This window comes from Apostichopus japonicus, chromosome 13, assembly GCF_037975245.1.
Source record: "Apostichopus japonicus isolate 1M-3 chromosome 13, ASM3797524v1, whole genome shotgun sequence".
Lineage (NCBI taxonomy): Eukaryota > Metazoa > Echinodermata > Holothuroidea > Aspidochirotida > Stichopodidae > Apostichopus > Apostichopus japonicus.
In genome coordinates this window covers 11,725,793-11,739,785 of record NC_092573.1, presented here as the reverse complement: position 1 = coordinate 11,739,785, position 13,993 = coordinate 11,725,793, and the positions used below count along the sequence as shown (strand labels likewise).

Genomic DNA, 13,993 nt, shown 5'->3' with positions numbered 1-13,993 from the left:
CATGACCTGTTGTACTCATATATATTTAAATTTGTATCCCTATATCTTCATATTTTGCTCACATAAAAATATTTAAAAAATAAATCATGAAATGGGACTTCTCAAACAGGGCGTTATCACAGGGAAATCCTTTCACATGCCTGTTCTTATAGCTTTGGAAGAACACAAATCTAGTGTGTTCTTTGCTAAGGCTTTTCAGCTGACTAATTATTCCAAAAAAATAATATTTATCTATCACGATACAATCGTAACAGAAATGAAACCTTTAGGGAGAATGGTCAAACCTTACATTTAAAACTTAAAATAAAGAGATGTAAAATTCCTCACCTTCTTGTGTTCATCACCCCCATGATCTTCATCGATAAATTCCTGCCAATCCTCGGCACTCAAGTTTAAGAGAGATGATGCGAGTGACTGTTCTCTGGCTGAGAGGAGTGGGTCTACTACCTCTGATTGAGGTTTAGGTTGATAATGCTTGGTCTCATTGGATACCTCCACGGCAAGATCCTGAATTCAAAACAAACAAACACCCTCTTTAAACTGCTTATCTATTTACATATACATTACTACAAGATAATAAGTTTAAAGCAAAAACTCCCCTTCACATTCCCTATTTTCACCAGAGGTCGTACAATCAATGCTGTGAAGCCCTTGGTTCATCTAAAGCAGGGTTTCGCTATCTTTAACATAACATAACATAACAATTAATATTTATATAGCGCTATTCCATCTAGATCATAGCGCTTGTGACACAGACACAAATTAGCATGGAAATAGGTGAGACTTAAGATTACTACGAAATTGAGAGATATTGTCAGTTTCTCTTATAGTACGAGGGAGATTGTTCCATGACTGTGGACCGGCTACACTGAATGATTTCTGACCTAAGACCTTGTTCGTTCTAGGAACATTCAAGCGGGCTATGTCATGAGTAGAGCGGAGAGTTCTTTGAGGAGTATATGGTGACAGTAGATTGGATAAATAAACAGGTGCAGTATTGTTCATGGATTTAAAGACAAAAAGACAGTTTAAACTGAATCCTTTCCCTTATTGGCAGCCAGTGGAGTTATTTAAGTGTTGGAGTAATGTGATCTCTCTTGGATATGGAACATACCAACCGGGCAGCATTGTTCTGCAGGTTTACCCAGTGGCGTTGGAAGGTACTTTTGAGTGGGGGGGCTGAAGACTGATGGCCAGCCTGGGGGAGGGGGTGTCCCCCTCCCCTTTGGAATTTTTGCATTTTCAGGTGGCCTCAGATGCAATTTGGTGCAATATAGCACACTTCAATACCACTCCATTATCCCTCCACGAACCCCCTGTTGATGTCAGAGTTGTCCACGAACCCCCAACTTTTCGAGACATGATCTGAGTCATTATTATACTATAATACGCATAACAGTGCTTCGTAAATGAAGTTCATCGTGTAATATTGTAATGAAAAAAAAGGAGATGAACAAATATTTATTTGGAAACTCTGTTTCATAGTTCAGTTATTTATCACATGCACGGTACGGTACTACTATGGCAACATATGCTTATGGAACATGAAAAAAGTTTGTCGATAGGTATGACTTTTGTACATTACTAAATTATATGCAATATCAGCTTTTAGTTCAACAAAAAGTACTCTAGTTTTGACTATCAGAAATGTCTCACAAACCCCCTGGGATGGACTCACCCTCACCCTGGGGGTTCATGCACCGCAGCTAGGGAACCCCTGATCTAAAGTCTTCTTTGTGAGGAAAATATGAGAACAGTAAAAAAATTATATTAATTATTTTGGCTGGTATCGTACACTGTAAAGGCGTGGCTGGATTTTCCTTGATGATTCACTGTCAACTCCCAGAATTGTTGTCCTTACAATCCACAAACATTCATAATGCCAGTGTTTTCTGTTAGGTGTTTCATATTACAAATAATAGGCTTTAGTTACATGCCTTGATGACTCTCTTGTATTCTCTCTGTCTACTCCTGAGTTCCTTTAATTCTCTCCTTGCTGCTTTCATCGTCTCCTCTGACTGTTGAGTCAATCCCTGAAGCTGTTCTGCGGCCAAGGCTTCTAGCTGGTTCAGCGATCTCTCCGCTTCTTGCTGTCTTGAACGTGAAAGGTCTGTCAGAGATTTCTGAATGATTAAAGCAAAATCAGTTGTGCAAAAAAAAATATAAAAAAACATTTCAGAATTTTTTTCTGAAAACAATCTCCTTGGCATATTTATTTTATTCCTATTTTGAAATTTCTATACTTTGGAATATGAACCCCATTATTGCTTGATACCGTCAATGTGGTGCATGTTTATTATTTCTTGGAGAAATTGGAACCGATTCTGAATCCCCTCTTACATCAACTAATTGGCCATCATTACTACAATTACAAAACTGAATCCAGCTTTCCACCAGATTCAAAATACTTAGTGGAATGTTCCATGCCACTTACTGTAAGAGTACTTTTCTCACACTCAAAAAGATGCAATAATCCACCAGTCCCATCATCTGTAACAGAGGTTTAGCCAGACTTTTTGGGGGAGGGGGCAATGCTTTTCTTGGGTGACAGGTAGAAACTACATTCCAAAAAATTAAAATGTTCTGACAATTTTTTTTGGAGGGGGTAAATAAATATTTTGAGTGCCTAGCCCCACCCCCCCCACCCCCTCCACTGATAAGTAATAAAAAGTTATCATGAACAATTTCTGCACTGAATACTGTTTGAAAATAGACAAGGCCAAATATTAGCTAGTGATGTATGGATATTATGCAGTGCTTTATATCTTCATATAATGTCCCTGGTTGATGTTATGTGATAATTCTTGTTTCTAACTGGAACAGATGTCTTGGGAATTATATGGAATAGGAATAGTTGCACTCAAAGATTATTTGTGAACAATAACAGTTTTAATGTGTTGCAAATGCAACAAACCAAATAAAAGTCAGAAATTAAAAGGATTGCCGGGACTCCCTTACCTGCTTCTCTAGGGCCTTCTTAGTCTCAATCCACCGATGTTCGTAATTCTCCTTCTCTTTCTTGGCTACGATGAGTTGTCTTTTTAAGGATTCCATCTCTATTTTCTTATTCGTCACTTCATCTTTAAACTTCCTGGCTGTATTTTCTTCCGCCTCTAGCTGCTCCTTCAGACTCTCTTTGCCTAGTTCTCCAGATCTTGCTTTACCTTGGAGGTCTTCGATCAATGACCGCTTCTGCTTCGAGTCTTTATCTAACTTTTTAACCCTGAAAGAAGGAAGGAAGGAAGTTTGTTTAATTTTGAGCAGTACACATCAAATCTTTTCAATTTTCATTACATATCAAGATGATTTTAGAGTAAAACTATGCCTGCAGTGCCTACCCATTCAAACCACCAACAAGTACTGAAAAAACAATAGCAAAACAAACATTCTCATATATTATGTCGAGATTTGTGGCGTGATGAATTTATTAGGTTAAAATAGCACAGCAGCCCAAATTCAAACATTGTACAAACCCAACAGTCCATGAACCCCAAAATATTTTGTTCTAATACATATGCTTCAAGATAATACCTATTTGAACCATTGAGACTCATGGCTTGTGAGCAATGAGCATATACATCCAGCTTATACAAAGTTTTCATACTCTTCAACAAAGCAGGTATGTTATTATGGTAGTCTTCAACCCATCCGCACCCCCTACCCCTCACCCCTATATAACGATACACTTGTAACTACAGTTGCTATTTAATAGCCTCACTGGACTAAACTACTACATGAAATGGGGACTTGCGAGGTGACTATTAAATATAGTTGCGTGCGCCGGTTTGTGGCTGCACCCTATGGGAAGTCCCCCAAGGGACACGTGGCTGTGAAGCACTATGGTGCCCCAGGAGAGATTGTTTGAATTGTGGACACTTTGGTGTGTAGATGTGACAAGTTACCAATGACCAGGGTTAAGTGCAGCGTGGCAAGACTTTATTGTAAGTTGCGCGATTTAAGAACTGTTAATTAATTAATGAAGGATTTAGAGGCATCCTTACTTATCTTGCAGAGTTTGTATGGTGGTAGCCTGCTCTTCATTCTGTTCTCTCAAGGTTTTGATGAGACTAGACTGTCTCCCCATCTCCTGTGATTGAGTCTGCAAACATCAAATGTTACAACGAGAAATATTGACTATTAGCCCTTGCAGTCTCAATACTTTAGACCAAAACTAGCTTAAAACAAAACAAGAAACAGCTTTCTTTTCAGACCAGAACCTTCTTCGTATGTTGAGCAATTTACAGACATCTTATTTCATATATAGCCACGCACTTACCACACATTGTACAGGTGTTTTCATCTATTATCGCAGTAAATACATAATAAGACACTTGGTGACTTAGAGATGGCATGCAGCTCAATAATGACTCAATACAAGTCCGGATATTAGACAGGACTCAATACAAGTCCACATATTAGACAGGACTAAATACAAGTCCAGGTAAAAGGCAGGACTCTATACAAGTCTAGATATTAGACAGGACTCAATACAAGTCCACATATTAGACAGGACTAAATACAAGTCCAGATATATGACAGGAACATACTTGCTGACACATATATGAAATATGAACTATAATGTGGGGAAAGCAAATGGACCAAGTGGGATGTGAGAAATCAAAAGAGAGGGAGGAAATGGGACATGAAGTATAAGGTAAATGGAGGGAACAAGGGGTGTGGGGAGAGCAAATGGATGAGGTGGGATGTGAAATATCAAGAGAGAGGTGACTATGGGAGGAAATGGTGCATGAAGTATTAGTTAAATGGAGGGAGCAGGGGGTGTATGGAGACCAATGGCATGTTACTGCATAATGGTAATGATGAATATGGGTAAATGATGTAACATGGTTCCCTCGTACTATCAAGAATATCTTGTAAATGAATACTTACCTTCAATCGATCTTCCATCTGCTTTGTTGATGTTATTATCTTCTTCTCTTCTGTTTTCTGTGATTCTATTTCAGTTATTTGTTCCTTCACGAGGGCATTTTCCGTCCTGCTGCTTTCAAGCTCTCTGGAGAGCCTCTGCAATAAAGCAAATATTTACAGTCTAAGGTAGAATGGTCTAGGACTAGTAAAGAGGGCTTGCCAAAGCTGTACAACGGTCTTCCATAACACCACCAGCCTAGCTATTAATCAATCTTTATGTGTGTTTGTGTACCTCTAACAGCCTAGCTATCAATCAATCTGTCTGTGCATTGGTGTTCCTCTCACAGCCTAGCTATCAATCTGTCTGTGTGTTGGTGTATCTCTCACAGCATAGCTATCAATCGATCTGCCCATGTGTTGGTGTACCTCTCACAGCCTAGCTATCAATCAGTCTGTCCATGAACCTCTCACAGCCTAGCTATGAATCAGTCTGTCCATGTGTTGGTGTACCTCTCACTGACTAGCTATCAATCAGTCTGTCTGTATTTTGGTGTACCTCTCACAGACTAACTTTCAATCAGTCTGTCCATGTGATGGTGTACCCCTCACAGCCTAGCTATCAATCAATCTGTCTGTGTGTTGGTGTACCTCTCATAGCCTAGCTATCAATCAATATGTCCCTGTGGTGGTGTACCTCTCACAGCCTAGCTATCCATCAATCTGTCTGTGTTATGGTGTACTTCTCACAGCCTAGCTACCAATCAATATGTCCCTGTGGTGGTGTACCTCTCACAGCCTAGCTATCCATCAATCTGTCTGTTTTATGGTGTACTTCTCACAGCCTAGCAACCAATCAATATGTCCCTGTGGTGGTGTACCTCTCACAGCCTAGCTATCAATCAATCTGTCTGTGTGTTGGTGTACCTCTCACTGACTAGCTATCAATCAGTCTGTCTGTATTTTGGTGTACCTCTCACAGACTAACTTTCAATCAGTATGTCCCTGTGGTGGTGTACCTCTCACAGCCTAGCTATCAATCAATCTGTCTGTGTGTTGGTGTACCTCTCACTGACTAGCTATCAATCAGTCTGTCTGTATTTTGGTGTACCTCTCACAGACTAACTTTCAATCAGTATGTCCCTGTGGTGGTGTACCTCTCACAGCCTAGCTACCAATCAATCTGTCTGTGTGTTTTTGTACCTCTCACAGACTAGCTATCAGTCTGTCCATGTGGTGGTGTACCTCTCACAGACTAGCTACCAATCAATCTGTCCATGTGTTGGTGTACCTCTCACTGACTAGCTATCAATCAGTCTGTCTGTATTTTGGTGTACCTCTCACAGACTAACTTTCAATCAGTATGTCCCTGTGGTGGTGTACCTCTCACAGCCTAGCTACCAATCAATCTGTCCATGTGTTGGTGTACCTCTCACAGCCTAGCTATCAATCAATCTGTCTGTGTGTTGGTGTACCTCTCACAGCCTAGCTACCAATCAATCTGTCCATGTGTTGGTGTACCTCTCACAGCCTACCTATCAATCAGTCTGTCCGTGTGTTGGTGTACTTCTCACCGACTTACCTGTACAGTTTGTCTAGTTGTCTGTAGCTGATGGGTTGCTAGTTTCAAATCTCCTTCCAATCTTTCACTTTTATCTTTCATCTCTTCTTGATTCTTCTGTAAGGCATTCTTCATTTCCTTGAGTAATGTAACCTTCACAGGAAAAAATTGACATATACCCATTGTGTTATCAGGCAGGGTCATTTTGTATGTACATGTGATAAATATACTATCTATCTATCTGTCTGTATATCTATCTTTATATCTATCTGTTTGTCTGTCTGTCTATCTATCTATACTTAATTCAGCAGTTTTCTGAGCAACAAACTACCTACTGACTTGAATATAAAATATGTGTTTTCATGGAATAATTATGTAAATATAATGAAATTGCTAGCAGAAAACTAAAGATGCATAGCAGAACCTCAGGTAGTGTCCATCGTGTCCATCAAGAAAAAAGTTTTATTGGACATAAGGGGTCATAGTTAAGTGCATTGGAAAAGAAAATCATATCAGGTTTTACTATCCCCTCATCCAATCAGCTCAATGGGTTTTCCGGTTCAGCTACTTTGTGCTAATAATTTATCAAACATTCTTGTTAAAACACAAGGTTCATAAATCTGGACAGCCTGGCAACCATTTTTACGACACAGTAAACAATTTGCTGTTGCCATGTGTGGGTTTTTCTCTTGCTTATATTTATAAACCGTAGTGAGAATGATAAATAGAAGGTTAGATATGGGATGAAGTAAAAAATCAAAGAAACTTGAATGAAAATTAAGCTTTGATTATGAGAGGTAATATTTACCTGTTGTTGTAGAGTGCTGATTCGATGTTGTAAGTTCCTCACACTCGATTTAGTTTTGATCCCGGGGGAGGCCTTGGTTCTCAGCAATGGTTTTGTGATATCTTCAACAGAACAATTGAAGAGTAAAGTTAGAAATTAGATATAGCACAGAGACATTTAGTTTGTTTGGAATCTACTTCCTACATGATCAGGTGAATCTATCAATACAAACCGAAAAAATGTACTATGCTGTTAAAACTGTGAGAGATCAGAAACACATGATAACTTGCAACTAACTTAAAACCAATGCTTTCAACAGATAGTTTACAATATCTGTTCATGAAAATGTTTCTTGCTAAAATTCAGTAATAACAGCACACCAAACCAAGATGTTTTGTGGAATCAATGTATTTCAAGTAAAAACTTATACCATTTCCCCACCAACAATCCCAAGACACATTCCTACCAAGATAAGAAATAAATATGTCAGAACTTCCGAACTGAAAACTGAAACACGATGCTGAAAATGTGTATGCTAAATACCATTATTCATACATTATTCATACATTATTCCACCTGTAAAACTCATCTTTTTACTAATAAGTCAATCTCTTGAGAGCGAGACATGTTTCAAAACAGATTCCACCGTATCATGAACTGAGTGAAGGTTTAGTTATAATTACACAATATCAGGTTACTTTAGAGGTCAGAATTCCACAATATGCAGAGCTAAACAGATGTTTAAGTTAACATTAGTAACATGGTAAATTTAGTGTTTGAAGAATACAACAACAGCAGACTGAGATGCATAAATCAATGAGTCACTCAATTGAATCCATATCTGAAGGCCAATTGATAAAAAAACACAGACTGCCCAATATTTTTCCACCTTATAAATTCATATCTTTACTAGTATTTCATCTCTATTATATAGTAAGATATGTGTCTAGACAAAATTCCACCCTCTCATAGGTTGAATGAAGTTTTAGTTATCATTAGAGAACATCAGGTTACTTTAGAGGTCAAATTCAGCAATACGTAGAACAGAGCAGATATTTTACGGTATCATATTTTGAAGAAAACAACATCAGACTGAAGCCAGTACAATACCAGACAATTCATAAAGCGTAAACCACTGAGTCACTTAAGTGGCTGAATTTCATAGGCTAAATGAAGTTTTAGTTATCATTAGACAAAATCAGGTAACTTTAGAGGTCAAATTCTACTGCACGCAGGAATTGAGCAGATATTTACAGAATCATACTTTGAAGAAAACAACATCCGGCTGAAGGCAGTACAATACCAGACAATTCATAAAGTGTAAATCACTGAGTCACTCAAGTGGATCCATATCTGAAGGTCAATTGATCAACCAATTCCTCCAAAATCATTCACTTTTTTCAATGTCATAAAATTTACAATCTATTTTTGCTTTCAGCCACTTCTGTGATGGCTTTTGTTCCCATCGAGGAAAGACTGTTCTACACATTTACAGAAGCACACATAACTGAGTATATCTCTTTGTGTCTCTTCTCATTGTAATACAAAGAACGTCATTTGAAAAACTTTACAATGACTTAACAACCAAATCAAAAGTTTGAAGCTTCCGAGAAAGCCACTATCTTTCAATAGCAGGTGTACAGATGAGAACGAATATAAACAGTGGTGGTATGAAGTAATATTAGTAAACAATGGATGAAACAAGAAAAGGAATATATGTTACCGACTACTTGGTTTGTTACAGCCGGGCTGTTACTCCTCGAATCCTCAGATGCATTGGTACTGGTCTCATCATTGACATCTAAATCACCTACACCAACATTCAGGAACTTCTTTGGAGTTACACCTACATGAAAAGTATATCCTGCATGGTTAGCCAGTAATAAACACATAGAGTTATACCTACAGGAACAGTATATCCTGTATTTATAGCCAGTAATATAAACATAGAGTTATACCTACATGAAAAGTATATCCTGCATGGTTAGCCAGTAATAAACACATAGAGTTATACCTACAGGAACAGTATATCCTGTATTTATTGCCAGTACTATAAACATAGAGTTATACCTACATGAAAAGTATATCCTGCATGGTTAGCCAGTAATAAACACATAGAGTTATACCTACAGGAACAGTATATCCTGTATTTATTGCCAGTAATATAAACATAGAGTTTTACCTACATGAAAAGTATATCCTGTATGTTTAGCCAGTAATAAACACATAGAGTTATACCTACATTTAAAGTATATCCTGTATGTTTAGCCAGTAATAAACACAGGGAACATACACACATTAAACATTGAAAGGTAAATTACCATACAACTGTTTCTAATATATCCATTGTAAATAAAATAAAAATCACTTGGTAATAAGGGACATGATAATGGGGAATGAGATTCCTTGAAAGAAACTGCAATTGATTCCTTTGTACATATTTGCAAACTTTGCATTCCCACATGAATCCAATTCTAGCCAATAACTTCCTTCTGCTTAAAAACATATCGTTCATTGTTATTTCCAATTGGATGTAAGACTGAGCAGACGATCATATATTATTTTATACCTTATATTATTAGTGTTAGCTCAGTGGTTAACGCCGGTGCCTTTCAAACATAAGGTCCTGAGTTCGAGTCACTCCAAGATTAATGTATGTCGTCCAGTTACAGAGTTGTTGACAATTGACAATTCATAATCATGGACGTTATATATGAATCTAAGAGACTGACTTCCGTCAGCTTACGGCTTTGATAAGCCAATGATGGCTTCTTCGCCAGTTCCTGCTTGCAGGAGGATCTAAACTACAATACAATACCTAATCCTCCAAACTGATCGGCGTCGGTTTGAGTGGATACTTGTTTCCAGATGGTTTCTCCCACGTGATCCTCTTCGTAAGCTCTAGCCATCCTTGTTAAATGTTTCTGGACAGAATGAAACTGGAAGAAACGAGATGAGCCACAATTATTTCCATTCTATCTTCCCCTTCATCAAATCAGGTAATAATTTAACTGATACTAGATACTAAATTAACAAAGAAAAACGGCCAAATTTGATATAAAATTGATAAGAATCTCATCTTTCTCTTTTTTTCGATAGTTAACATTGTTAGACACTTTATCTTATTTGAAACTAAATACATCAAGCTTCCATTTCAAATGAATAAGAAATACCAAAATGAAGTCCTTGGTAAACATTTGACTTATATCCAACTATTGTTTTAATATTGTGTCAAAAGATGTCTTTAAAGTGATTTCCTGTGCTTGTATAAACATTGTAATTTGCTGTTAGTAAAGCTAAAGACACATTACTGCTGACACTCAAATATTTCATGAATGTGAATCACTGGAAAGGAGAAACTCTCTAATATTCAAGTAAAATGAGACTGGGGACATGAAGAAATACTAGCGACTGTATTTGTGTATAAATCATATACTACAAAACTGCAGTTTACATCTGAATCAAGAAGCCCTCAAAACAACTTTACCCAGGTCTACGGTCTTCTGACAGTATTGGTACATAAACAGGGATGTGCTCACACCGGAAGGCGGCGGGTAGATGCACCCAGCAGTTCTGAATGCCACCCCGCACAAACATTGTTTTAAATGTTTCCGCCCAGCACTTCTTTTGATGATTCATTGAACAAATTTTTTACCATTACCAAAATATGGTTGAATACTTGGCACAGAATAGGAATATGATAGCACCATCTGCCACCTAAGCATACTTCATTTGTAAAAAATTTCCAATAGGGAAGGGAGCCCCCACCCATGAGACCCCTCTCCCAGGACTTGCATCACTCTACCGCACATACCCACCAAGCTCAAATATTCTTGAGCATATCCTTGTATAAAGATACTCAGAAAACAGAAGTTAAAGCAACTCATTTGCAATCTTTCATCATCTGTTAACATGACTTAAATTTCATGTGACCATAACCAGTTGTGTCGAAATGTCCAGAATGACAAATAAGCTTTTACAGACACATGAATGGATAACACATATGAACTAATTTCCACATAGTAGTCTTGGTAGCTGGTTGTAGCAACAAAAAAATATAACCCTTTTCAAGATACTGAAAAAGTCAATTTTTAAAGAAGAATTGGAGATTGATCCTCAATTTGTAACAAAATGGCAATCTTTCTATACTACTCAAGGGAGTAACCAACAGCAGGGGCATCTATAGTTTGCTTTATTTTAGGTATTTCTGGGACAAATATTACAAAATAGTCCTACGTTTTCAACACATAGTGGTGAACCAATTGCTTACAGTTTAGTACAAAATTAACATGCTTTATTGTCTAGTCTGAACTTTTGTCAATTTTTATACATTCCGCAATTCGTTTTCATCGAAACACAAAATGTTCCTGTTTTGCTGTTGTCATGGTAACCTTGCCTATGCATCTTAGCATGATTCTTGAAGCTATGTCAAATTCTTGATTCCCACTCTCAGCTTTAATACCTCTCTGGATGAGGATGTCCATGTGCTTGATCTGTGATGCCTTCTCCCACTTGCACTTCTCTTCCTCGGGGTGGAGGTGGCCATCTTGGGAGCAAGTCTTTGCTTCCGTGGATAATCATCTTCATCGCTGTTCCAAGAGATGAGACGAAAGAGTTACTCCATCATTTGAGTCATTCAAAGCTCTTACCATTAGGTTGTTACTAACTGCACAGCTAAAAACTATTTAGTCCAATGCTTAAAAATGTTTGCATCCCACTAATTTCTAGTTGTGTTGCATATTTTCATTTTCAAACTTTTGAACTTGATGCATACTGTAATTGTATCATCATCCATCATCCCGTGTGCAGTTTGGCTCGACGTAAGCAACAGACTGTTGCCAGGTAACTTAGTATGCATCCTTAAAGGTCTACGGACACCTATGAACAACATTGACCTAATCACTCTAATAGGAATTAGAAATCATGAAAATAGCTGCAACTCCCCATCAAAATCCATCAAAGATTGAAAATTTTACAAGTCTTTTCTCGATTCTAATTTTATTTATGAATAAACATTAGCTAATTATGTTCACTGATGATGTACAGGAGTGACTGCCTAAATTTTTGTTATGTTATATCTTTGTTTTCACAACCTTTGTTTCAAGTACACTGAACACAAGTTTGTAGCCTACAGTGATTTTTTGACATATTTTATTGTCTTCTTTGAAAAGAGGAACATCACATTATTCAAATGATATATATGGGCCTGTAATTAAGGGTTAACTTATTAAAGGCTAAAATGAGAAAGTTTGACAAGCACAACACTCCACGTCATAGTTTGCACAGATTTAATGCATTACCCAGATTTATCAAAACTTCAAATGTATATACCTGTATCTTGGAAACGAAAAGAGCTTTCCCAAAAATGTTGACAGATTTTTAATGATGAACACACAACAAATGTACTTTTAAATGATGGAAAATGATACCAGAACATTAAGCCAATTCAATGTATGATACAGCCTTACCAACGACATGCTATTACTTTCTGAGGGGATGGGGCTTTTCCCCTCTTGAAGGGATCGAGCTGTATGTGAAGCCCATTAGAGGTGTTTGTTCTCTTCCTTCCCTACACATGTAAAAACCATGAATTCTTCTTTATCATCAATGTGATAAATAAATGAATAAATAATTAACAAACACACTGTACCTCTGACTGTTGTGTTCAGTGTACTCCTCCTCATCACCATCAGTCAGTATCTGACTCATCCTATCCAACGTTTGGTTCAATTTTTCATCCAGCTGGAAAAACAAGAGAAAGATGTAAGTCTCTATGACTCTGTTTAACAATGGAGATCTTCAACGTTTCTACTGAGGGCGCTGTTCTATCGGCCATATACACATGATCTATACTGTTTACATGATCTCCAAAGATTTTGTACATGTCTCAATCTACGTGCTAGTTGTGATATGGTTGCAGAGTAGAGGATGACATTCAAAGACATATGCAGAATGTACATGGCTGGACAACAAGTTTTTTACATCAAATTCATATCACACTGTAATTAAATACCCCGAGTAGGTTAAAATGATAAATTAGTAACAGCAACAGCAACAGCTTGTGCACTATTCACCAGCCTACACATCCCTCCTACAGTGTACATTAGTGGTCATTGTTATCCTTTTGAACAACCAAGTTTGCCGTTCGGACAACCAAAACTTAATGCCTGGTTGTCAAGGGAACAACCAGAAAGACGTTCAAACATTTGCATAGGAATGAATTACATAAATACTAACCTCCTTTCGGGTGGCAGTCTCTTCTCTCTCAGCTACTAATAGTCGATTCTTCTTTCTCATTCGTATCAAACTTGTTTTCAGTCTAGCTACCTTAGACTCAAGCACCTCGACTCTACTCTGGTTGACGGTCGATTCAGATTCCAGACGGGTACACTCTGCCTTTAAAACTCTGTTCCAAGTCCAAAATGCGATTGATGAAGATACAACAGCGGATTTTAACAGTTAACAGATAATAGTTTTGTGGCTGTCTATATACCACTTAATGTTGATATGAATAAACGAACTTAACCCATCACAAACAGTAAGAAAATAAATATACCATTTTGACGGTTAAAATCAAAATAACATTGCCGAGCATTTTCACTGGAATCAAGTTTTCTTGCGACTGATAAAATATCGAGGAGTGCAAAAAGTTCTCTCGACCTGGTTGTAGTTTCTCAACACCTAACAACTGAGAACAATTTTTGGGACTGATTTGATAATCTTTAGTTTCATATTACAGTTCATTGATTCTATGTTTAATCAATATTTGACGATTCTAG

The 13,993-nt window shown here is 37.5% G+C and overlaps 1 protein-coding gene across 3 annotated transcripts in view; it reads right to left on the bottom strand.

Moving 5' to 3' along the window:
* LOC139979050 (centlein-like) overlaps positions 1-13,993 on the bottom strand; it is a 33,727-nt gene that overhangs the window by 2,372 nt on the left and 17,362 nt on the right. For all 3 annotated transcript variants that reach the window (XM_071989690.1, XM_071989689.1, XM_071989691.1), the window contains exons 22-33: positions 13,452-13,620; positions 12,865-12,956; positions 11,677-11,803; positions 10,033-10,153; positions 8,938-9,060; positions 7,236-7,336; positions 6,449-6,580; positions 4,891-5,025; positions 4,002-4,099; positions 2,959-3,223; positions 1,938-2,123; positions 328-507 (exon numbers count right to left, since the gene is read on the bottom strand). In XM_071989690.1, coding sequence (XP_071845791.1) covers positions 328-507; positions 1,938-2,123; positions 2,959-3,223; positions 4,002-4,099; positions 4,891-5,025; positions 6,449-6,580; positions 7,236-7,336; positions 8,938-9,060; positions 10,033-10,153; positions 11,677-11,803; positions 12,865-12,956; positions 13,452-13,620 — 1,729 coding nt within the window. The remainder of the gene's footprint in view (positions 1-327; positions 508-1,937; positions 2,124-2,958; positions 3,224-4,001; positions 4,100-4,890; positions 5,026-6,448; positions 6,581-7,235; positions 7,337-8,937; positions 9,061-10,032; positions 10,154-11,676; positions 11,804-12,864; positions 12,957-13,451; positions 13,621-13,993) is intronic.